Below are 25,974 nucleotides of genomic sequence, written 5' to 3'. Positions count from 1 at the left end.
GCAATCCTTTGGTTATAGGCCCAATTCATTTCCTCTTGGCAATGGTAATAATCACTCAGTCACTCACTCATCTTCTACCGCTTTTATCCTCCACATGAGGGTTTTGGGTGCGGGGGTCGCCTTAAAAAACATGCAGAAAAAAATACAAATTCTACTCCACTGGAGGGCCGCAAGTTTGAGTGTAGATTGGTAAGATACTTGTACTTTTACTCTTTATTTTTATTTTTTACTTCAAACTGTCTCTAAAAAGTGTGTCTATCTAAAAAGTTTGGGTTAAAACAGCTCGAACCTACATGTGTGCAGTAGTATCTCTTGCGCCCCCGCGCGGTCTCACCGCTGCACTACACCTGGCAGTGAAATACGCTGCCTCTCAGCGGCTGCGGCTCCACACTCAACTCCACAGCGTCCAGTCCGCACTCGTCAGTCCTGCGGGGCGACAACAACAGACCAGACGTTCGTCGTCGTCGTCGGCGCCGTGTGTTGGTGATGGACGAGCGGGCCCCGAGCGAAGCCGCGTAGCCTCCCCACAGATGGCGGGGTGAGCGAGGATGCGACTCCCCATCTCCATTTTTGTGTCGGTGTCTCTGTTCACGGCGGAGACCACGGCGGCGCTGTACCTCAGCTCCACGTACCGCTCCGCGGGAGACCGAATCTGGCAGGGACTGACGCTGCTCTTCACGCTGGTGCCGTCCGTGCTGGTGCAGCTCACGCTCACCTTCATCCACCGGGACCTGGGCAGGGACAGACCGCTGGTACTGCTGCTGCACATCCTGCAGCTCGGACCCATTGTCAGGTCAGTTGTTTACTTGAGTGAGTGAGTGTGTGTTTGTTTGTTTGTTTGTTGTGTCATAAGTGGAAACCATCATCATCATCATCATCATCTTCCTCCTCCTCCTCCTCCTCCTCCTCCTGCTGCTGCTGCAGCTGAATTCCTTCACTGTCTCCAGGCCGTGGAACGTCCATTTTTACGCACAGGTGCCATGATTTTTGTCCTCATTTTTGAAAACATGAACACTTGCTGCTGCTGCTGCTGATGTTGTTGTTTTTGTGCGGCGTTAAAGGTCCAGTATGTAACATTATTTTTTAGGTTACATTTTTTGCATTTGGCAGAAAATTGAAAAATGAAATCATTATACTTCATTTTAGGTGCGTGAATTGTTACTTTCATTATGACAGAATGAGCCCCTTTTTTAATGTATATCAGGAGCTGGGTCAGCTCCACGGAGGCCATTGTGGGCCGCCATGTTTTTACAGTGTTGTGGAATTAGATTTGTGTCAATAGACATTTACATTTAAGCATTGAGCAGATGCTTTTATCCAAAGCGACTTACAAAAGAGGATATAATATAATCCATCGTAATAATATAATCAAGCAGCACTTTATGAATTTAGCAAAAAGAAAAATGAGAGCACAAAATCAGAATGCACAAATTGCGAATAATATATGGTCTTTTATTTGTTTAAAATACACTTTTTTGTTTTGCAGTGATCGGAGTTTCGCTTGCTTCTTTTAATTTTTACATGTGATTTTTAATTTAGTTACATTTAATCCATCTGTCTCAGCATGTTTGTTCTGGAGCAAACAAAAATGAGAACCCCAAAATCAAAATGCACAAATTGCAAATAAAATATTGATTGTATTTTTATATATATATATACCTATATATATATATATAAATGTTGAGTAGAATACATGTGATACGTCGAACCTTATGTATGATTATTCTTAAAAACATTTCCGCACATGCTTTGTTAACTTAAGGAAGGAGGTCACCGGCCAGTTTTCATTATCACTTAGTCTTGGGGCCGCGTGAGTTCGAGACCTCTGAGAGAACTGAAGGCTGCGGTTTCTCCAACACACTCGGAAGGGAAGAGTGAAGTGAGGTGAGGTGAGGTCATTCAGCGGCAACATGCAGTAGATTTACCTACTGTATCTTTAAATGCAAAACAGGCGACTCACTGAGGGCGCCAGTGTGTGCAGTGTGCCGACTTTTGGCGGTGTTTGGATAAGAAATTAGAAATGAGACACATAAACCACTTCTCATCCATTCTGCAACCTACACACACACACACACACACACACGCTGCACCATTCATCTGACTGTTAATCATATATCTGTCAAACAGTTCACTTGGCAGGTGACTCACTCAGGGCACCAGCAATGCGGACTTGTTTGGATGTTGTTAGGATTAGAAATGCGACAGATAAAAAAACATCATCCGCGGGATGATGATTTCTGTCTGGTTTTTTTTGTTTTTATGTATTATTTTGTCAAAACAAAGCCCCATATTCTTTGGAAAATCATCATGAATATCATTTCTGCAGTATTATGATTTTCCTAGTTTTTTTTTGGTTTTTTTCTCTCCTAATACTCCATCGTAGTTTCTATGGAGTACTAGTATGACTAGATGCTCATGTGGCCCTCCAGTCATTTAGCATCTCCTCCTCCTCTCTGATCATCTCCAGTGTGGAGTTGAGGCCCAAGCTGTGTCTGATTTATTCATGACTTCTCTGTCTGAAAAGACATTAAGTCGCTCGGCATGAACTCCCGACGGCAGCACATCAAGCCACTGACATACATGCATACATGCATACATGCATATGACTGACTGTGGCTGTAAGTAACTCTCGGTGAGTGAATTTAAACATCAAACTGCTAAAAGACAGAGGCCCAGCAGGGATCTGCACTTCATTCCGCGTCGTCAAAAACAATATATGTCATGTGTTGTCAAAAAGCAGGAGATGAGACTGTGGAAATGAGGTGTTGAATTGATCATTAAAGCCCGAAATCATGTCTTATTTACCCTTTAATCTACGGAGCAGTGCTCCAACAGGATGCAACAGTAGGTGTTTGAACAGTCAATGACATGTGGAGCTGTTGTTGGAAAGGAAGAAAGAAAAGAGACAAAACCTGTTTTTCCAGCCTTTTATGTGTAAATATTTGATTTCTAACTTAATATGTTTGGGTTTTATCACTCAAAGCCAACTATTTTCAACACTTGTACTGCAAACAATCCAATTCCAATTCATGAAATTAGATGAGTGATGTGATATATATGTAGGTTTTCTTGGTGGATTCCCCTGCAGTGGCCTCTGTGGGTCTGTGGGTCTCGTTCTGCCCGGGTCTCACCCTTGAGTGTGCGTTTGAACGATTATTTTTCAGGCGTCTCCGTCTTCCCTCGGTGAAGAGCAGGACTAAGAATAGCTTGTGTCACTGCTGGCTTCTCCTTATCTCCTGACAACACAACCAGAGGGGGGAATGTCCGTTTCTAGACTGTTGGACGCACAACAGCAGCACTTCCTCTTCTTGGACGCATTCGTCCAAAACAACACTCTACACTGAGTCTTCATCCTTCAGTGTCAGAGCAGCAATAACGCAACCGCTGCTGCTGCAGAACACATTAATATGCTTTAATTTGCTGTATTTGTCATTCCAGCTCCCTCTTTAGGCCTTAGAACACAGAGCAAATTTTTTACAAAGATCAAGGTGAGAAATATTATGTATTTTAATATTTGGGCCACTAAAAATATGTGTCACAGTTGACAGTATGTCTGCGTCAAATGCAATACTTAAAAACACTGACAAACATTGTGTACATGAAGGAAGTACACGTCTGGAATCCTGTCCATCTTTGCATCCACATACTATACACATACAGCTTTTCTCAAAAACACTGTTTTATTCATTTCAAAGTGGGTCACTTTCCACTAATAACGGAAGGACTCAAATAAATAGACAAATAGACAAACGTTCTGTGGTTTATTTCGAGGTATACATTTTTTTTTTACTTTGTTAACAGGTAAAAACAGCAGTTTTCTTGTTGTAGTTCTTAAATTTCATAATTATAGTTCTCTTTATCCATATATGTCTGCATATAAAACTTATTACATGATGCCATCTACGTTTTATGGGTCAAATAGGCTCAAGATTAATTGTATTACAGCAGATCCCTGCTATAGGCAGTCTGATAACATGGTTTTTTTCTTCTATATAAACACACACAAGCAAAAATTACTAAAAAAAAAAATTGAAAATCAGATTGAATTGGCTCATTTTAATGACCTAAAATGAAACAAAAATAGTCTATTTTGGGGTTTCTGCTATTTTGTGTATCACTACTATGCAATGTTAAAAAAACAACACATTAGAAGACGAAAAAACGCATCGTGTAAAGCCTGAATAGGATGTCCATATAAGGAATTGTGCATAATTCCAAAGGGTGAACCTGTGGCACAGCTCCGTGCCACATGAGCACTAAGGATTAAGTGGCAACCATACGTACAAACAGTGTAAACAGAGTTTATTGCGTCAGTGGTTAAACATGTTAAAGTACATTTTTGTGCAACAAAAAAAGAATTACAACACAATGGCTTCCCCGCAGCTTGAAACCCTTAAAGGAGACATATTATTCACACATATGTTTTCACTTATCGGATTAGTTTTTCTTCTCTTTAGGAACTTCATGCTTTGCTGCAAGAGGCATTAACTGAATTAGTCGGCATCTCAGCTATTTTGTAATGTATGAGGAAAGTGATGTCGAAAATTCAGTGAAGAAACGATCAAAAAAAACCACAACATTTGCAAGACAGGTTTATTAAAGTATCTTTAAAAGTGTTAACCAGTGCTTCTCACACCTTTTATACCAAGAACCACCTGAGAAAATATTGAGCCCTTGAATTAACACCAAACCATAGCTTGAGAACCGTGGCTGTAGTTGCATAACTTAAATACAATTCCCCCTTAAATATAAATCATTGTCAAATTACTTCACACATAGCTGATTATGCCTGAGTATCTCTGTTTTGTATGATCTTGTGTCGCCCGGAGACGTTCTTTCTCTGCACACGACACAAAGCAGCGTCTACATAAAGTTTTATTACGGAATTCTTGTCCCCGCCCGCCGGTGTGCTGCTGCTGTATACACACAAACGCTCCCTCAGTCACGTCTGATAGTATTACTGTTTTCAGAAGAAGGACGCAGCATTTAAATAATGTTACATCATCTCTGTTCATGAAGTGTATAAAACAACAACAGAATGGTCAAAAGTTACGTAATGCAGCTTTAAATTTGCACAAGAACTTAAGATTCAAACACTAGCATTTAAATTTTGCAGGTGAACATGTGAGGAAGTTACACACTGGTCTCTCTACAGCTCCACTATTCTCCGCTAGTTGTGAAGTGACGTGGTGCAGAGTGGGTTTTTATAGACCGACGCGGTGCTGTAAGAGGTTTGAGACTGAAACATTTGTGCAAAAATTGTGAAACAAGTTGGGAAAAAAAGAAGTTGCAGTGTTCTGTAATCTGTTTTCACAAGCGTCTTATGTCACTTAAAGGCCCTAATGTGATTTATTTGTCGTTTTAAAGCAATTATACCTCCATGTCTATTTGAGATGACTCCTTTTCGTCAGAAATCGGTCCGTTTCGCATTAAAAAGACACTTAAAACACATCTATTTAAACATCCATAGAGATGCTGTGGAAGTGATGTCACTCCCTTCAGCGTCCACAGTTTTATTTATTTAACTCCCTGACGTGTGGACTGTGTGTGCGTGTGCCTCCCCGCTGTCGTTCAGGCTGGAAAACAAATCCCTCCCTCGGCGTTAATGTGGATTTTAAACCCACTGCTGTTGGTGCCGCTGAACAGAAGCAGCTCTGTCCCGACCTTTGGCCTTTTGCCTGCATGTGTGCACAGACAAAGACACGCTGTCATCGACAGATCTGTAGATCTGTCCACGTCAATAACCACAGAAGTGACCTGTGGTGACTTATCAAGCAGATGTCAATGCTGGCTTGTCTTTCGACGAGTCGTATGTGCTTTTAATCAAGGAGAAATAACTCCTTGATTAGACACTATGTAAACTGACTGTTTTAAGTAATTGCCTAAAGCCCGGGGTTCTCAAAGTGTGGTACTTGGGAGGAAAATCAGAAATAATGTTCCACTGTATTTACCAGGGTATGTGATCGGAGTGTGTAGAAAATGGAACAAATGACAGAATATCTTATTTCTAATTTCATATCTAATGTCACAAGTGTGTGAAGTATATGTGAGGAAGAGGAGGACGATGAGAGCGAAAATGATCTTATTGGGAATAACTAAAACAATAAATAAATTGTGAAAAGTGCTCAATATTTCAATAAAAATTTGGTACGAAAAGTTTGAGAACCACTGGCTTTAGATATTTGTCATTATTGTTTACAGTTGTAAACATACAGTTGAACATAGTTGATTAATGAGTCTAATCACGATGGTCATGTGATGTCCACTGTTGTTGGTTGCACTTTGTTCCACAAAGGAATATTGGCAACGGGGGAGAACTACCTTGTCTATGTGAACGGTGTAGTGTTGCATTTAAACGTGTAAGCGTGTGTTGCACCATTCAAATCCTCAAGACTCTTCTTATTGTTCGAGCTTCCTCTGTGACATAGGCAGCTGTTATCAATGCTGGAAGAGTGACCTTTAACACCTAAGAGACATGTATGAGCAGAACCTTTCTGTAATACAGTTCTGGCACTACTCGCTTGACTTGTTTGTTTTTGAGGAATGCCGAAACTGTAGATCAGTTAAAAAGACTTAAAAATCCATGAAAATCCATGCGTTAATCTGCAACAATGGAAAAGTGCTATTAGTAGAACAGACAATAGGAGGCGCCCTCTCTCTCTCTCTCTCTCTCTCTCTCTCTCTCTCTCTCTCTCTCTCTGAACTGTCCTGTGATTGGTCAAACTCTCTCATCATATGCCCGATATCTCAAGGCTCTAATGGGAGTTTAGAGTAGAATGGAATAATCTAGTTCTCGCTAATCATTTATTATTATTACGCTGAAAGGTTATAATGGAATTATTGATCAGTAATGCAGGGGGAAAACAAACTTCCCCGGCCCGGCTTTAAGAGATTTATCTATACATGCATAATGGAGTGATTCATTCATCTTTAAAATCACTTTCAGGAGTTTTGTAAGATGTTAAAAAAGTTCATGTAAGTAAATACATCACATCTTTTACTTTTTCAGTTATGTTGCTCACAAAACAAGTTATTTTCAAAAACATAACCTCCCTGGTGGAGGTCAAATTACATTCCTACAGCGTCAGAATACAGTAGTCTGTAGTGGACATCGTGAACGCGGAGGTCTGATTCCACGCTGGATTAAAACCCCCGACTCCTCATTCTATGCAAAAAACATCTCAACTATAATATGAAGCTTCACGGTTAGAATTACACAAATTAAGTTTGTATCTCGCGTCTGACTCCTGCTCGTCATGTGGCACCGGGAGAGCACTTGTGATAACGGATTAATTATATAAATCAGTTATCAGTCGCCAACACTCTGACCTCTGACCCTTTACATTTGACTCCCTGCTGAAGTCTTATCTTCACACCTGCGTCAGAAATGTACTTGTTGTTAGGTCCACGTAACCATAACGACATTTTCATTTGTTTAAAAGAGACAACGTGAGAGTATTAGTGTGTTTCTGACCACTTGCATGACTGAAATAACCTGCTTCAGAGCAGCTTAGGTAACCATGGCGATCACCCATGGTTACCTATGTAAGCCAAATGGTAGCTGAGTAACACATTCGTCTGCTTGAGCACAACAAGCCCTTTCTAAGCATTTGTTCATGCATGCTAATATCACTGAGCTCATTCTCTACATGTAATTGAAGGGATGGCTCGGGGGGAGTTTTCATGCTCCTGTTTCATTCTCATTAATAAGGTTGTTGCCAGCAGGGACAGAAACACGTGACAAAAGTCTTACCTAATATAATCTATACTTGCTTAAGTCTATAATATCTTAAGAACATATTTCTCACCATGAGACAGACATTTCTAAGCTGGAAACTGAGGTTTGTAAGCCGCTCTCTCCCCACACCAAACCCCATAGAGAAAATCAACAATTTGACATCGGGCCACACAGGTGTTTTTTAATCCACTGATGCCATATCGCAAAGTTAGAATGTGTTATCTTGTGACTTTGGGGGTTTGAAATCCTTCATTTGGTTTAGCCTCCGTGACACAAACTGACCTCACGAGGCAGCGGTGGACCAGAATCACAAACTAAAAAACGCTGATTTTCTCTATGGGATTTGGTGCAGGAATGTGGGCGGTTTACAAACTTCAGTTTCCAGCTTTGAAAAGACTGCAAAGACATTTTAAAGACAACGGAGATTTAATCAGTCACTTTTATTGTTAGTGAAGGCTTTTGTTAAGTGGCTGAAACCTTTGACAGCGTGTCAGCGCCACCTACAACCTGAACTGTCCCCATTTAAGCTTATAGCAACTCTTGTAAACGAAACTGAAAGGATGAGACTAATTAACAGATCGACTGACAGATAAATGGATAACGAGATGTTATCGGCGGCCCTTGTAGTGAGTCTTTCTTCTGAACTACAGAGTGTCCTCATCCATCTTCTCCCGCCTGTGGTTGTGCTGCAGGTGTCTGGAGGCGTTCTGCATCTATGGCAGCGTCGGCCAGGTCGAGGAGCCGTATGTCAGCATCACCAGGAAGAAGCAGATGCCCCGCGGGGGTCAGTCCGAGGAGGTGGAGCGGCAGGTGGGCCAGGCGGAGGGGAAACTGTTTACGCACCGAGCCGCCTTCGCCCGCACGTCCGTCATTCAGGCCTTCCTGGGATCGGCCCCACAGCTCACCCTGCAGCTCTACATCTGCGTCCTGCAGCAGGGGGTGTCCATCGGTAGAGGTGAGCGTATACAGCCAGTATTTCTCCTCCTCGGACAGTTTTATTAAGGGATTCATCCTCACAGTGGAAACACAGCATCTGTCCTCTGAATAAGGACGAGGCAGAGGAGGTTATAAATACAGAACAGTTGGTGTAATCTTCTCTGCCGCTCTGACACTTTCATTTCACGCTCTGCGATTTAACGACCAGTTCATGATGAGCAAGAGCTTCAGGGCCCGTGTGTTCATGATGATGTATCGGCAGGTATGAAAGGAAACTGATCGCCTCTTCTATACCTTGAGAGACCTATAAAATTTAAAAGGGACAGTTTTCATATTGGGACGTGCACTATAAGAGGTACTTGTGAAAAGTGATTGAGAGAAACAGAGTTTGCATGTTTGTGAGATGGGAGAAATGGGTTGTAGACCCATAAAGATGTCGTAACTGGAAAAAACAATAACAATATTCTTACTGTACATTATATTTTTAATTTATATTTTTATTCATGCTGTCTGACAGCTCTAAACTTAGGGGTAGTATGCTTTCTTTCTTCTTCTACATATTCCTGCACATTAAACAAAATATGGTTGATTTACGGTCTGAGCACTATCGCATTTTCCCCCATACCTGACCTCCATGGGAACTCTCAAGAGTTTTAATGCATGTTAACACCCTCAAAAATATGCACAATGACATGGAATAATAAGAATATTGATAATAATAATCACAAGAAGAACAATATTATACATTTTATCAATATATAGGGCTTTTAAAGCAGAGGTCTCAAACTCAAATGACCTTGGAGGCTACTGAGTTTGGTCAGTAGGGGCCAGTCAAGTAAAAAAAAAGGCCAAATTTTGATAAAAACACAACAAAATAAGAATGTTTATAATACTATGAATATGTTAATGATGCTAAATGAATCTGATTTAAAGTGGTAGGCCGCATGAAATGGATTGGGAGTTTGAAACTGCTATTTTAAAGGCTTACTTAAAAAGAAAGGTCAAAGTTGACAGAAAAATGTGGGTATTTCCTTTTAAATGAAAGAATCCTCATGTTTTCCTCTTTGTCCACGTCAGGAACACTGATGGTGATCTCCCTCCTATCCATTGTTTACGGAGCCCTGCGCTGCAACATCCTGGCCATCAAGATCAAATATGACGACTATGAAGTGGACATCCGGCCCATGGCGTACGTCTGCATTTTCCTGTGGAGGAGCTTTGAGATCGCCACCCGCGTGGTGGTCCTGGTTCTGTTCAGCTCCGTGCTGCAGCTCTGGGTCCTCCCCGTGGTTCTGCTGAACTTCCTCGTCTTCTTCCTCTGCCCGTGGATCCTGTTCTGGTCGAGCCACTCGCCCTTTCCCGAAAACATAGAGAAGACTCTGACCCGGGTGGGGACCACCATCGTGCTTTGCTTGCTCACCTTCCTGTACGCCGGCATCAATATGTTCTGCTGGTCTGCCGTGCAGGTGAAACTCAACGACCCGGACCTCATCAACAAGTCCCAGAACTGGTATCGCATGGCCGTGTACTACATGCTACGCTTCGTGGAGAACGCCACGCTGCTTCTGCTGTGGTACCTCTATAAAACGGACTTCTACAATTTCATCCACGCACCCTTGCTGTTGCTGCAGCTGCTCGTGGCCTACGCCATCGCCATCTTGTTCATGCTGATCTTCTACCAGTTCTGTCATCCGTGTCGGAAGCTCTTCTCCTCCAGCATGACCCAGGGCCTGTGGGACTGCTCCTCCCTCCTGTGTCTCATGTGCAGCTCCTCTCCGCCACAGAACAGGCCGACGAGGAAGGAGGCGCCGGAGACTCCGGGGCCCCCCGCGCACCCTGACGCAGCCCACGACACGGCCAGTGACCACACAGACGACGGCCCCAACGACACGAGCTACGACATCCTCAGCGACACAATCTATGACATTCCGGCAGAGACGGGCGTCAAAATCGAAGGCGGGATCAACGGCGAAGTGAGCAACAGTTTATCGTGCAATGCTTGAAACCATCACAATGTGTGACGTGCCATTCGGGGGAACACCTCTGACCGCTATCGTGTTACCTTTCAAGTGCCACATGGATACTTTGAACAACGCACCCATCTGTTTTCTACCACCGTGTGATATGTCTACATGAAGCAAAACGTGTCCTTAACTTTACATCGATTCTGGCTGCAAACACGTGTAGTGTTCGCTCGTGTTAAAGAGATAGATAAGGGGTTGTTGTTGGTTTTTTTTAAGTGTGGTTGTATGAGATGTTGAGATATTAAGCAGCAGTGACCGGACCAAGCAAGTTTGACAAAATGGATGCTTACTCCCAGTGGGGACACGAGGAAAAAAATGATTTTAGCCACTTAATAAAATAATAAAATGCCTGCTTAAGTCTAAAATATCTTGCCGTTAGACAGCCGGTTGCAGCTGGAATCTAAAGTTTGGTTCTCCCTGCACCAAAGTCCACAGAGAAAGTAAGCGATTTTACATTCCATTACACAGGAGATGTTGGTGCACTGCTGCCTCTGTTAGTGACTTAAAAATGTGTTATTTAAAGCTTTTTGGTGTTTAAAATTGTTTAAGTTTTACCTGCTCAACACAAATGTTCCATAGGAGGCAGCAGTAGACCAGCACCTTCAGTGTCTCCATGAGCTAAAAATGCTGATTTTCACTATGGACTTTGGTGTGAGGGAAAAAAAATGTTTTTATCCACTTATAATAAAATGCCTGCTTAAGTCTAAGATAACTTAAGACTGTTTTCACTGCTTTATCTTGCCGTTAGACAGCCTGTTCCAGCTGGAATCTAAAGTTTGTGTCTCCCTGCACCAAAGCCCATAGAGAAAATAAGCGATTTTACATTCCATTACGCAGGTGATGTTGATGCACTGCTGCCTCAGTTGGTAACTTAAAATATGCTATTTTATGACTTTGGGTTGAGACATTTTAGGTTAAGTTTTACTTCATTAAGGTAAATTTACCATAGGAGGCAGCAGTAGACCAGCACCTCCAGTGTCTCCATGAGCTAAAAACGCTGATATTCACTATGGACTTTGGTGTGGGGGAATTTACAAACTTCCTGTTGCAGATGTTGTAGATTTAATGAGGTATAGCTTTTATTACATGAGCATGCCCGCTGGTTCTTGGCAAAGGTGGCCAGCAGGGGCCGTGCACACCTGAGTCTGTGAGTTTGAATCTCATAAAATTACAAAAAAAAAGCAGAACTTTAACCACTACTGAGATGATGCTCACAGTCTCATCCTGCAGCTTTTACAAATGCAAATAAGAATCATCCACAGCCAACATATTTTTAAGGTTTAGAGACTTTGTCCACATACTGTATATGCTGCATATGTGAAAACTAGGAGCCATGGCAGTCAAACTGATTGTATTTAGTATTTCTCTTTGGCATGGAGGTGTGCATGTGTAGAGCCTCTGATGAGGTGAGTGTATTATTCTCTGGGTGTGGGTGGGGAGTATGTTTTGTACAGCTGTTTTTTCTTGAAACTCTTATTAGTTTTATGGCTGCAAGCAATACAGCTTTTTTTTTTTTTAACTCCTTGATAAAAAGCTTTATCATGAACACACACGCTGCTTTCTGTGAAGCATATTTGTCTCCACTCGTCGTTTGAGAATCACCAGACATGTTACTGTTACTGGGAAGCACGCACACATCTCGACGCTCGGTGTTTTTCGCACGTTGCTTTAAAGAAAAAAAATAAAGAAAACAATGGATTTCCAGTGGTTAAACCCGATGAGCAGCAATAGCTTATTGTGATGTGGAAGCGCTTTTGTCAGGATGTGTTTCTGTAGCTCACACTTGTTATGTCTCTCGCTCCAAGTGTGTCATCAGTGTGTGAATACTTGCAAAAAGTATATTTATTTTCTCTTTTTCACTGTATTACTATTGTTGTTATTATTATTATTATTATAAGGAGGGACTGCCAATGTTGTTTGTCTTTGCACTCCTCACTTTTCCAAACATTCCTGCAAAGGAAGGATGATGATTATGTCAATGCTACCAGTATTTGTACCATTTAACACAAGCAACTTATGAAGCCAAAAAAAAAGAGAGAAAAATCTGTAAAACATCATCGGTACACATCAAATATTCTCAAATATTCTCCTACAGAAAAAGAAGCATTTTAAAAAAGAGGAAATCCTACTTAAAAATCAAATAAATTTATATATTTATATGTGAAAATTGTGTCTCTTTTATCACTATATTTATATTTATGCTATGCTGACGTCTAGTGGTTGAAAGCCCAAACTGCAAATGAGTAAAAACAGAAATCAGAGGAAGAAAACTACACTTAGTTTATTGCATTTGATCGTTCCACTGTCTGTGTTCAGAGTAATTAATTATACAATCAAAGTCCAATTTTCTGAAGGGAAAGTGTCAGGAAACCATTAAAAAAAACATATAATTGAAATACACTCCAAATATCAACAATTATAGACATCGAGCAAAATAAATAATAGACGAGCAAACACTATTGTTTCTATTGAAACAATGTTTATCACAATTTTCTTTTAGAGAAGTAACATTTCAACAATAATCAATAAAATGTTGAATATCAAGTTAAAATATATTGTTATATGTTATATAATATATGTTAAACATGAATATTTGTAGATTAATTTTAGAATCTCAAATGGTTTTATTGTGCGCTACTACACATCGTTACTCATCAAAAATTATTTTATTTTTTATTTTTAAATATTATGAAATTTCATCATTTATATCATTATTGCAATATCATGATGATAGTCCACAATATTTACATTTTAATTTAAGTGCGTTTTACCTCAGATTTGTGTATGTCATTGTATAGCTTTAATTATTTGACATTTATTGTGTTGGTCATTGATACTGACTGATTTGAAAGTTATTAAGATGACACTTTACAATATCAGGACTTATTGTTTTGTATTGAATTGTCTTTAAGGTCCAGTGTGTAAAATGTAGGTGAAATAATTTTAATTTGGCAGAAATTGAAGATAAAATAATTATTCTTCATTGTTTATGAATCACCTGAATGTATGAATTGTTGATTTTCCTTACCCCAGAATGAGCCTTTTATGTTAATATAATGTTTTACTGTAGACCACAATGGACATACTAAACATCTCTCAAGTTGTGATGCTAACTGAAGGCAACACACTTATGAGGAAAGGGTGAGGTGATGGATATTGCAACATGCAACTTCACCAATTACTGTTGCTAAATTTTACACACTGTACCTTTAACTCAAGGTTAAAATCTGTTTTTCCACTGGCAGCCATGTTCTCACCAAGAACAAACATCAGTGTTTGATGGCCAGTTTTCATTGGCTGCAGTCAGTGCTGATATTGTGTCAATACAATCACACTTCACACTTGAACTATCACTTTAAAACATCGTAGACCAAACTACTAAGTGGAAAATCGAGGAAACAATAGGTTCAATTCGCTCAGTATCCAGGTTGCTCCTTTGAGGGAAAAAAAAAATCAATAATAAAAATCATCAGGAGCAACACTCTGTGTCAGTGTTAACAGTAATACACTTCTATATGTTGCCTTATATAAAAGTAATATTAAATGGATGTAGAATGGGGAGTAACACAGACAGCCAGCAGGGGGCAGCATATAATAAACTAATGAACAAGAACAAAAAGCTTAAATGACTGAGGCACAATAAAATAAATGTCAGCATTAAACAGACTAAAGGACAAAAGCTGATTATCTTTAATATATAGGCTGTAATGATGATTATTATTATTATTATTATAGCTAGATAGATAGATAGATAGACAGACAGATAGATATTTGTCATGTTTATTTAATTACATCACCAGAGTTTTACACATCAAGCGTCATTCTGCAGTAGAGACTCCTAGAAAACCTGAGGAGGGAAATCCATTATACATAATGTACCACCAGCAACAACAGGGAGTTTCCCCACAGTCTATTTTGGGCTCAGCCTCTGCAGTCAGTACCAAATGCTGCTCTTCAGCTATTCTTGTCAGGACCCTGAGGTCTCAAGGAGGAATTCTGGTCCTGACAATGCTGGTGTTTTTACACAGCCCTAAAGAGGTAACAAAAATGAGGACACACACACACACACACAATTTACACATGTGTCCTTGTTAAGACACTGCACTGAAATCCATTCCTGAGAAAAGCCCTAACCAAAATCTTAACTCAAGGTTGTGTCTCATTAGGACCAGACTTTGGTCCCTGTGACTTTGGACAAGGACAAGGACAGTGAGTGTCAGGATCAGCGCTGATGAAGAATCAGGACCTCATTCAACCTCACTTCAAAAAACTTGAACTGTCACTTTAAGACGGTAGACCAATCTAATAATTGATTGACAGGGAACATAATTGGTCCTGGAAAGACAAGGACAGTGTTTATACCTGAAAATGTCTTAAAGAGGTATAAAAAATGAGCACACACACATTTTCTTTATATATATCTTAGTGAGGACACATCATCTACATAATGCATTTCCTAGCCCCTTACCCTTACCTTAACCATCACAATTAAGTGCCTAACCTTAACTCTTACCCTAACCTTAACCTAAGATAAGTTTCTGAGACAGATGTAAGATTAGTTAAGATTTTGGTTAGGTCAGAAAATGTCCTACAGAGACAGAAAAATGAACACTTGCACAATGTCCTTAGTGAGGACACTAGACATACAGTGCATTCCCCAGCCACTTACCTTACAACTTACCATTAACTTAACCCTATTCTCACCTTAAACCTAAAACCATAAGTCTTCACTCATAAACCGATCTTTTAAGGTGGGAGTGGAAAAATCGGACAAATTGTCCCAATTTTCACAGAATGTCCTCACTTATGTGGTTTAGTTTCAGTGTTGTGGTCCTCACAAAGGCGTGTATACACACACTCACACTCACACACACACACACACACACACCACGCCCCCTCGTGTTGGGAACACCCTGGCTGGCTGTGGATCTCCTGTCTTCAGTCGCACCGACTCATTCACTCTCTCTCTCTCCCTCTCTCTCGGTCTCAGACCCACGGACTCTCTCTCTGTCTCACTGTGTCTCTCCTCCGGGACTGGACCGGAATCCCGCAGCCCCCGCACGGCAGGTAAGACACCGCAGCTCCGCTGCTGGGAACCCCGGCAGCAGCGGCTCCGCTTTACTCTGGCATATGTCACATATGGTCAGCCGCTTCCGCCTGATTCCATGGGATTATTTGTGTGTTTTATTTTATTTCTCGGGGTGAACCAAGTAGGGAGGAAGGGGAGGGGGGAGGTGAGTGGTGGCGGTGGTGGAGGAGAAGAAGAAGGGGGACAGAGTGTCCACATCACGACCACGACCTCGCAGGATCGATGACACGTCAGTGGGACCAGACCTGCCTCCACTTCCCAGTTGAAGTTATCAGGCGGCAGGTGCAATGCAGCAGAAAAACCCGCTCTGTGTGTGTGCGTGTGTGTGGGCTTCAGATGATTGAAGATGCTGCAGTCACTTCAGGTGAACGGATCCATTTAGTCCCATTAACAGCACAGGTGGTGACAAGCAGGGCTGAAACTATCGATTACTTTTGCCTAATTGGCTCATTGGTTATTCAGTGAATGGATTATCGCTCGATAAATTGCTGACCGACATGGACCGTCTCAAATGTAGAGCTGGAACATTAATCAACGACTAATGAGTTTTTTTAATAATCAATTAGGTCTGCAACTATTGATTATTTTTTGTAATGGATTAATTGGTTGATTATAAGTTAGGGTTAGGGTTAGGGGGTTAGGGTCCATAAAACATACAAAAACAACATTGAAATGATGATTGATTTTCTCAAATGTCAGTCAGTCAGTCAGTCATCATCTACCGCTTTATCCTCAACCAGAGGGTCGCGGGGGGTGCTGTGCCAATCTCAGCTACATCGGGCGATAGGCGGGGTACACCCTGGACAGTTCGCCAGTCCATCGCAGGGCCACACACAGATAGAGACAAACAACCATTCACTCTCACACTCACTCCTATGGTCAATTTGGAGTGTCCAATTTACCTATCCCCACATTGCATGTTTTTGGACTGTGGGAGGAAGCCGGAGTACCCGGAGAGAACCCACGCACACACGGGGAGAACATGCAAACTCCATGCAGAAAGGCCCTTGTTCCAACCGGGGCTCGAACCCGGGTCTTCTCGCTGCAAGGCGAGAGTGCTAACCACTACATCACCGCGTGGCCCTTTCTCAAAAGTCAACAAACTAAAATAAGATTTTTTTATATATTTTATTATTGGTTTCTTAGAAAAGAAACCAGGATATAAAACACAATCAATAATCGATCAATTGTTGCAGTCCTATTATAAATTTATTGGTTTGAGTGTTTTCAGCTTCTTAAATGTGAATATTCAATTTTATTTTATTTTTGCTTTATATAATAAATCATTTAAACTGAATACATTTGGGTTGTGGACAAAACTAGTTGAATTTTTTATGGACCTGACAAAGCAAAACCAACACATAGATTTTGGAAAATCACCATTTATACTGTATATTTGTTTATATAGGTTTATATACTTTTTTACAATTATTTTTGTAAACCCTAACCCTTTTGTATTTTGTTATCTTTCATACATTTTAAGTTTCAGCCCTTTATAGAAAAAGCAGACGCGTCTTTTTGCCTCCTGAAACATTCACTTCATTCACCCAGTGCCAGGTTTTCTGAGCATTTCTGAATTCTGTTTCAGTGAAAACGGAACCTTTTTGTCCAAGGTTTCAGTTTACCTGCTGTTATATCCTGCTGGATGTTCCTAATAAAGTGGCAGCCGAGTGCACTTTAGTGTTGCAGGGTTTGTTCGTTGGTTCCATGACATAATGATGCGTAGGTGTAGCAGGGGAGGCGAGGTGGGACGGCAGACGCCACCCGCTGACCTCATCCCACCCATCTTTTGCCTCAGATTATCTGGTGTTTTGTTCCCGTTTGATGCTCCCACTCGCAGTGTGTACGTCTACAGGGGAGTGTGAGATCCACTTGTGCTTAAAGGTACCACAGACCAGAGACCACAGACGAGCCGTTTGGTTTGGAAAAATCTTAAAATATCAAAAAGGACTTGAAAAAGTCTGAGGTTTGAGTCATGGCCACCTGAGAGGATGCATGAGATAAATTTGTGTTGTTTTTCAAACAATTATCAGGGATGCCGCAGTGGAACATACAGCATCACTCGTTATGATTACTCAGCTGTTGTTGTTTTTTGTGTGGTTCTGCATAGTGGTGCAGTGGTGGTCACTGGTGCCTCACAGCAATGAAGGTTCCTAGTTTGCGTTGCATGTTCTGCAAGTGTATGTGTTTGTGTTTTTTTTCTGCATGTTTATTGAGGTTAATAGGAGAGCAAAACTACTTTCTATATGACACTGTTTTCATTTAAATATGTTTACATTTAATTCCAGATATGTCTGCTGTTTAGAGCCCTTGTGCAGCTATCTCTGTTTTCACTCTTTTAGTCTGAACAAGCAGAAATGACGACCTTTTAAAAATGATGACGCAGTTCCCCGCGTTCACTTCCTGATTGGTTCTTATCAGTCACAACTGGACTATCAGCAAAACTCTGTTAACAACTGTTTAATTTCAGTTTCACCGTGTCATCAGTCGTAGAACAGAAGTCCCTGTTTCTTATTGTTGTTAAAGTAGCAGAGAATGTCAGTAAATGTTAGGCTTACCCCGATGGGATATTATCACGATATTTAAGTCACGATACGATATTATCACAATATTTGAGTCACAACATGATATAATCACAATATTTGAGTCACAATATGATATTATGACGATATTTGAGTCACAATGCGATATTATCACGATATCTCAGTCAAGATGCGATATTATCACGATATTTGAGTCACAATATATTATCACGATATTTCAGTCACGATACGATATTATCACGATATTTAAGTCACGATACGATATTATCACAATATTTGAGTCACAATATGATATTATGACGATATTTGAGTCACAATGCGATATTATCACGATATCTAAGTCACGATGCGATATATCACGATATTTGAGTCACAATATATTATCATGATATTTGAGTCACAATGCGACATTATCACGATATTTAAGTCACGATACGATATTATCACAATATTATCGTCATGACACGTTATTATCACGACATTTGAGTCACGATACAATATTATCGTGATATTTAAGTAATAATATGATATCACGATATTTAAGTCACAATACAATATTATCACGATATTTAAATCACACTACAATATTATCATATTTAAGTAACAATGCAATATCACAATATTATCGTCATGATACGTTATCATGATATTTGAGTCACGATACAATATTATCGTGATATTTAAGTAATAATATGATATCACGATATTTAAGTCACAATACAATATTATCACGATATTTAAATCACAGTACGATATTATCATATTTAAGTAACAATGCATAGCACAATATTTAAGTCACAATACTATATTATCACAATATTTATATACATGTTTGAATTGCTTTTATTCCTCTTCCTGACAATTTATTAGTGAAAAATTATTTTCATCTAAAATTTGAGAAAGATTTTACTCGACCCTGAAGATGAGGACTGATCAATTATTGAAATTCCTCCATTAATCGTTCATTTACTCACTGACTGCTTGATTGATGAAATGATTATTTCGTCGGAGACACTCGTGGATTACAGACATGTTAGTGGCTTTTCTTTCAGCCAATTTGTGGTGACAGTTGTTGATGTGTTGTTCAGGCAGAACGGGCTTAATTTACTCTCCACAGAGGTGATAATTGGATCTGTCTGACTGTGCGTCCACTGGTCAGAGAGAGAGAGAGAGAGAGTGGCCAACAGTCATCCATCGCTCTCTCCGTCACGCATACATTTCCCGAGATTGACCAGGAGACGTTGAGTGTGTGTGTGTGTGTGTGTGTGTGTGCGTTTATTGAGCTGCAAATTAAAACAAAGCATTTGTACTAATGAGTAAAAATGACTCCACTGAGTTCATTTATTATCATAAGTGTTGATTATGAAGTGGGTTTAATATTTAAGCAGGCAGTTGTTGTTGGGGTTTTTTTGAGATTCACATCCATTGTTTATATCCATGCGATGTAACACCGCGTTTGAGTATAATTTGTCACCGTGACGCTTCCCTAAATTGGTTCATTTGGCTTTAAGAAATAGAAGCAGCATTCGCCGAGGCTGTTTCATCATTGTCACGGGGAGAACGCTCTCCCTAATGAGAACGGAGAGTTTGTGCCGCTCACGTACACGAGGCCAGAGGGAGGAATAAACGGGCGAGTAAAGGAGAGGAGAGAAGCCGGAGAAGGAAGGAAGGAAGGAAGGGATTTCCCTCTCTCTTCGCTCTCCATCCTCCGTGTGAGCAGCAGAGCTCAGCCAGCGGAGCAGAAGAAAAGCCCCGGGGAGTTCAGTCAGTCACACAGAGTTACAGGTCTGTCACACACATTGAACTGTGCTGTGTGTGTGTGTGTGTGTGCACACTGGACATGCATTAAACATTTCTGTGTCAGGCTGAAGCTCATGGTGTCACATTAATGCACAAAACCGGAATGAAAACAAGCTCAGGGTCTGATGCTGTTTGATTTGCCAATCCAAAATCAATAGGAATTTAGTGTTATTGGATTGTTTCAGAGCCCTACACGTAGATATTAACATACAAGGCATTTGCGTTGGTGTTTTGCAGCAGCAAATACATTAACGGGTAAAATACAACCAGTTCAAACAAGATCGAAGAGGTTTAAATGTGGGAAAATAAAAGCAATCGCTGGACGAGAACCAGCAAAAGGAGACGAAAGAACATACAATTAGGGCTGGAACTAACGATTATCGTTTCATCTGGCGATTATTTGCTGTATCGTTTGGTCGTTGGTCCTCGTTTTTGTCCGCAAACAAAAGTTATTCAGTTTTTTTTAATGATTTCTTTGTTATATGGAGCAAAGAAACCAGAAAATATAGAGTCTCTGCGACTGCTCCATACAGTTACAGTATACGCTGATGACACTAATAAATCACTGCTTAATAAAACCAAAAACACATACAATTTCTGTTTCTAAACTAAAACAAACTAAATCAAATTTCGTAATCAATTAATAATCGTTTACTCGAGTAATTGTATCAGTCATATATAAATGTAAAGCTTACATATATACAGTATATAAAGAAATAAGAGTAGAATTTATAAAATATAGTACATGAATGATGTGCAGGATTAGTTTTACAGATTTATAGTTGTTCAATTTCCATTTCTCCATTGTGGGACTAATATAGGATTATCCTATTGTATCTTATCTTTATATTATTTTTACGGATATACTGTTTATTGATTGTGCAGAACACACTTTGAGATAAAAACCCATATAATTGCTCATTGTCCATTATTATATTCACTGCAAACATTTCTATTTAATTTAAACATGATTATCGTGTTGATCATAATGGCCTTTAGCTCTATACAGGTATTTAAAATCTGCAGTAACCACAAAAACTGACCGGCCGGACCACAGCAGCAGCAGCAGCAGCAGCAGCACTTAGACGTCTAAAATACGATGATTCATAGTGAACATTAGCGGAGTCTTGGCTAGTGTTTGACGCTGCCAGACACAGCAGTTCAGGGAAAACAGTGGCGTGAGGTGTTGAAGATGAAGATTAGAGATGAGGCTTTCGGCAAGCAGCAGCAGCAGCAGCAGCAGCAGCGTGTCCATAATGGAAACAAAGGTCTGAAGGCTTGAAGTTTGCATAATGCATGAAGGATATACAGTAGATGCTCACCGCTCAATTGTTCTTTGATTCATCGGTCACTCGTTCCCTTATTTCCGAGTCTCCTTTTTTGTGTATGATCAATTCTGCCCTTTAATTTAGAGAGAAGAGCAAACATATTTATTTTATTTTATAATTTTGGGAATGGAATTATTCCTGACGTATAATAGCTATGCATAACATTCAGTATTAATGTGTTAATTTTACCCGATAGCTTTGGAAATACCTTTCTTTCTTTTTTTTTTAAGGTCATTTGGATGTAACTTCCTGTGGTGTGGTGTTTGTTCTCTCACACACGGTTTGTTAAAATCCTTGTTTGTTTTCTATGAACGTGGCATCATCTGCCAAAATGATTCGCAAATATTTATACGCACCTTTAAAGCTACGGTGTGTAACTTCTGTCACCAGGAACAAACAAAAATAGAACAACTCAATCACAGCGTTTGTGTTGTTTCAGTTCTTTGTTCACTTTGATTTAAAAACAGTTCATTGTTCCTCACTATAGTGAAAACTCTCAGCGTCTTTTTGGAGCCAAACCATTTGTTCATCTTTACAAACTCTTTTTGAACTGTAACTGCTGATAACTACTGACATAATCCAACCGTCGTGGATTATTTTGAGCTGTTGTGGAAGAAAAGGGCAAACATCCACAGTGGATCAGTTCTAAATGATAAACTAGGTCAGTTTCTTTCCAGTTCCTACTTCTTATAATCACTTAATTTTACTCGTTATACATCTTTTTATTAAATGTCTACACTGTAATTTCAAACGCCATTTGAATTAACCATATTTTACTCAAAGAGCTGTTATTAAATTACCGTGTCAATTGACGTGACCGAGCTCGACAGTCATTTCTGGATAAATACTCTCCTTATCTCTCGCTCTATCTTAATCTAATTTCACTATAGCGGTGTGTGAAGTATATGTGAGGACTATGAGACTTTGCTCGGCCTATTTAGACCACTGTATTTTAACGTTGGCGTAATAATGGTGTTACTTCGAGAGCTCAATATATTCTCAGGTGGTACTTGGTATAAAAAAGTGTGAGAACCCCTGCGTTAGAACATCATGTATTCGTCTAATACTTTCGACAGAACGCTGCAGCAGTGAGTGATGTCTGCTCTCTGTGGTGCCACGCTGTGTGGAGTTTCCCCTCCCACCCACTCACTCACTGGTGCCAGGGCTTATCCACAGCTTTCTCTCCACGGTGCACACGTACCGTAAACCGCTTGGCGTGTGTGTGTGTGTGCAGTCTACAGCCCCGAAAACTCTGAGATGCATCCAGTCCCCCGTTCAATCACGGACAGAGCGAAGGCCTGTTCACGCGCCAACCCCTGCTGCAGCTGTGGGAGGAGAGCGAGGAGTGGGAAAAAGAATTGTGGAAAGCAGAAATGTAATTTGGATGCAGTGCTGCTGAGAGGAATGACTCAGGAGAGTAATAGATTGCAGGTCAGGGAGTGAAGCTTGTGTCACTCTGCCTTAACCTCAAATGAGAGTGGACACGTGTCTCTGTGGCTGCTGCTGCTGCTGCTGCTGCTGCGGGTGAACGGATCCTCTGAGGGCTGTGCAGGGATAATAGGACACTTCAGCCTAGAAATGAGACCAGAGACAAACATGCACACATACATGCAGACTCTATTAGATTCATACATAGAATTATGTCATCATTTCATCATTTCCCCGAACGACGGATGAGCTGATGTGATTTCTGATTAACACCAACACCGATGTGGTTGGGTTTATAAGCTGTGAAGTCACAAACTGACACAGTCAGATGAAGAAGAACCAAAACAACCCAATTTTGTGTCGTTCCATGAACAATATCACAAATCTATCAACATTCTGTCAAAGAAAATGTGTTTCCATAAACTGCTGGGAAGTGAATATTGGGAATTAGTTTGGTAAGATCGTTGTGTAGTGGGTGGAGCAAAAGTCCACGACCGTTGACACTGTTTAAGCTGTTGATGCTACATTTCTGTCACATGCTTTTCTATAAATGTCCTTTTATTTGCCCAAAACACTTTCAATTTCGCTCATTCACATTAACTTTTGGTCGATATGCCAACTTTTCCACCTCCTCCGAGAGTAAAAACTCAAATGCGATATTTCAAGACTTTTTGTGTGCGCGCATAGAAAACCCCTTCAATGAAGCACAGGGACCATTTTACAGTACTATTTTGTATCTTTCACTTAAGTCAACTAAATTAGGTCAAGGAGTACTCAATGGAAAGTGAACAATCGTCCAACTCTGATTGGTGGATCCCTAGGCGCTCCAGGGGTCAGCGAGGAGATATAATCTCTCCACCTAGTCCTTGGTCTTCCCCCGAGGTCTGCACTCACCTGGACGTGCCGGGAACATCTGCCTATAGGGAGGCACCGCGGTGGTGTGATTACCAGATACCCAAACCCACCTCTACAGCGGCTCTACTCCGAGTCCCTTACCGGATGACTGAGCTTCTCATCCATTCTCTAATGGAGACCCCAGTCCCCATTCTGAGAAAACCAATTTCTTGTTCTTTCGGCGATCATGACCCATCGCTCGTGACCATAGGTGAGGGTAGGAGCGAAGATCGACCAGTAGATCGAGAGCTTTGCCTTTTGGCTCAGCCCCCTTTTTCGTCACAACGTTGCGTATTTACCGCTAACGCCGCTCCGATTACCCGGCCGATCTCATGCGCTCCATTGTGGTAAAGACTCATTCCACGCGCGAAGTAGGCAATCCATCAGTTAATTAGTTTGTTTCTTAACGATATGAGTTACAAGGTCATCTGTTTTATGATGTGGTTAGGGTGGAGACTCGCACACGAAGGGATTAGAATGTGGTTCTTTGGTGCTGTGTACATTTCAATTAATTAGTTTTGATCCCATCAGTGTCATCCATCGTCACTGTGTGTGTCTGTGTGGACAGGGCTGGTTCGTATCCCCGAGGTGTCGTGTCTGTAAAAGCCTGTGTGTCGTTGACTTGTTGTCTTTTTGCTCCTCTCCTTTCTTTTCGCTAACATAATCCAGATCTCAGGAGTTCACTCATTCATTTGGGCTGCTCTAATTGGCTGTTTTATTTCCTCTGCTGGTGCCTTTTGCTCCGTGTACCTGATTGTTAGAGCCGTCCGGGGTCTCACTATGTCCTGGCTCACACAGACACAGATTGCTGTGGTTTATGTGAGTGTGTGACCCTCATAGAATCCACCGCTTGTTCGCGTGCAGCTGTTTTTCTGTCGAATTGAAGGTGGTTCTGCTGGTTGTGTTAATGGTTAATTACTGGAGGGTTATTAAATATGTTTGTGTGGCTCGTTGTGAAAAATCTCTTTGATGGCGTTTACGCTCCTGCTGATGCAGAAGAGCAAAATATTCTGCCAAATCAAACGCATCAACATGTTGTTTGTATGGAGTCCAACTAATATGGATTTTTTGGGGCCAATGCTAATTGTAGAAAATAAGAAAATATTAGCAGCCACTTTATTAGGTACAGAGGAGAACACCTAATGAAGTGAAGGGTACGGATGGTCTTCTTCATACTTTGGTTGCAATAAGTGATTCTTTGAGTTGTTGTTTCCTTTCTATCATTTCAAACCAGTGTCTTATGGTCAAAGTCCTCAGACCTCTGGAATCAATATCTGAATCGTCTTTGAGAATCTCCATTTTTTACAAATCCCTTAAAGCAGCACAATATAGAACTTCAACCAAGATTATTTGATGGTTCAGTGGTTCATTAAGACAGTGAATGCCTGAGCTGGTCTGCTTCACCTGTTGTGGCACGAGAACTTCTGGTTTCAGGCTCTTGCGTACTAGCCAACTACAACCTTCAACTTCACGTCATACGCCAGGTCGTGTTATTGAAATCATCTCATCCTCTCGTCCACCTCGGTCATAAATCAGGTGATTTAAACCATGAGCAGAAGGTTGGTTATTAAATGTAGGTTATAGTAGTTTGACAACACAAGCTACGCAAACTAAAGCACCGTCGTTCTTTTATTGGGAGAATAAAACAATATCATCAATTGTATTAAATGTTATAACATAACAGCTACTGTAGCTGGTTGTTTGTGCATTAGAATTCTTGCTTTAGAGTTCATCGGTATTGTTGGATTGTCAACAACAGTTTAAGACAGTTGTAAAGAAAAAATACCTCGTAAAGAGGCAGCTATACTTGTAGAGTCTTATAATATAAAAATAATCTCCTGGTGTTTCTGTTTTGTGCTGTTTGTTTTACTGATGCAGATGTTTTGACTCTCAGCCAGGTTGAAGTGTGAGATGCCTGAGAGTTGACGCTGTTGAATTAATGTCAAAATCAACAAAAAGTCACTCTTCACTGTGATCCTGATTGTATTATAAGTGAAGGCACTAAAAGAAATCGTGAAAAGAGTGAGAAAAATACTGGCTGTACTGATGCTTTTTGTTGCTTTGCTGCTGAAAATGCTTTTAAAAAAACAGAAAAGCTAAGCTTGTTTTCTTCTTTGCTGATTGCTGATTGCTGAAAGATATTTATTCCCTCATCTGTCCTCGAGACGCCTGTTTCTATAAAGCTGCAGCTACT

At 40.6% G+C, this 25,974-nt stretch overlaps 2 protein-coding genes across 5 annotated transcripts in view; both read left to right on the top strand.

The window, feature by feature from the left end:
- Positions 1-265: 265 nt before the first annotated feature.
- Positions 266-12,248, top strand: xk (X-linked Kx blood group (McLeod syndrome)). 2 transcript variants are annotated; one of them, XM_058654837.1, is made up of 3 exons: positions 266-793; positions 8,431-8,693; positions 9,752-12,248. In XM_058654837.1, the coding sequence occupies exons 1-3, from the start codon at positions 549-551 to the stop codon at positions 10,675-10,677; spliced, it is 1,434 nt and encodes a 477-aa protein (XP_058510820.1). In that variant the 5' UTR covers positions 266-548; the 3' UTR covers positions 10,678-12,248. The 2 variants fall into 2 exon arrangements, with proteins under 2 accessions (XP_058510820.1, XP_058510821.1); XM_058654838.1 differs by lacking the exon at positions 266-793 and adding an exon at positions 1,804-1,884.
- A 3,382-nt stretch (positions 12,249-15,630) lies between these two features.
- Positions 15,631-25,974, top strand: part of sytl5 (synaptotagmin-like 5) — a 49,385-nt gene continuing 39,041 nt past the window's right edge. For all 3 annotated transcript variants that reach the window (XM_058612380.1, XM_058612381.1, XM_058612379.1), the window contains exon 1: positions 15,631-15,765. The gene's annotated coding sequence lies outside the window, so the exon portion shown is untranslated. The remainder of the gene's footprint in view (positions 15,766-25,974) is intronic.

Source organism: Solea solea, chromosome 2 (genome assembly GCF_958295425.1).
Source record: "Solea solea chromosome 2, fSolSol10.1, whole genome shotgun sequence".
Classification (NCBI taxonomy): domain Eukaryota; kingdom Metazoa; phylum Chordata; class Actinopteri; order Pleuronectiformes; family Soleidae; genus Solea; species Solea solea.
This window is presented reverse-complemented; position numbering and strand designations above follow the sequence as displayed.

Excerpts from the sequence above, each read along its gene's own strand:
- xk (XM_058654837.1), top strand. The coding sequence starts at position 549 with ATGCGACTCCCCATCTCCATTTTTGTGTCGGTGTCTCTGTTCACGGCG. Across the intron at positions 794-8,430 it reads CAGCTCGGACCCATTGTCAG|GTGTCTGGAGGCGTTCTGCA; the intron begins GTCAGTTGTTTA and ends GTTGTGCTGCAG. Across the intron at positions 8,694-9,751 it reads GGGGGTGTCCATCGGTAGAG|GAACACTGATGGTGATCTCC; the intron begins GTGAGCGTATAC and ends TGTCCACGTCAG.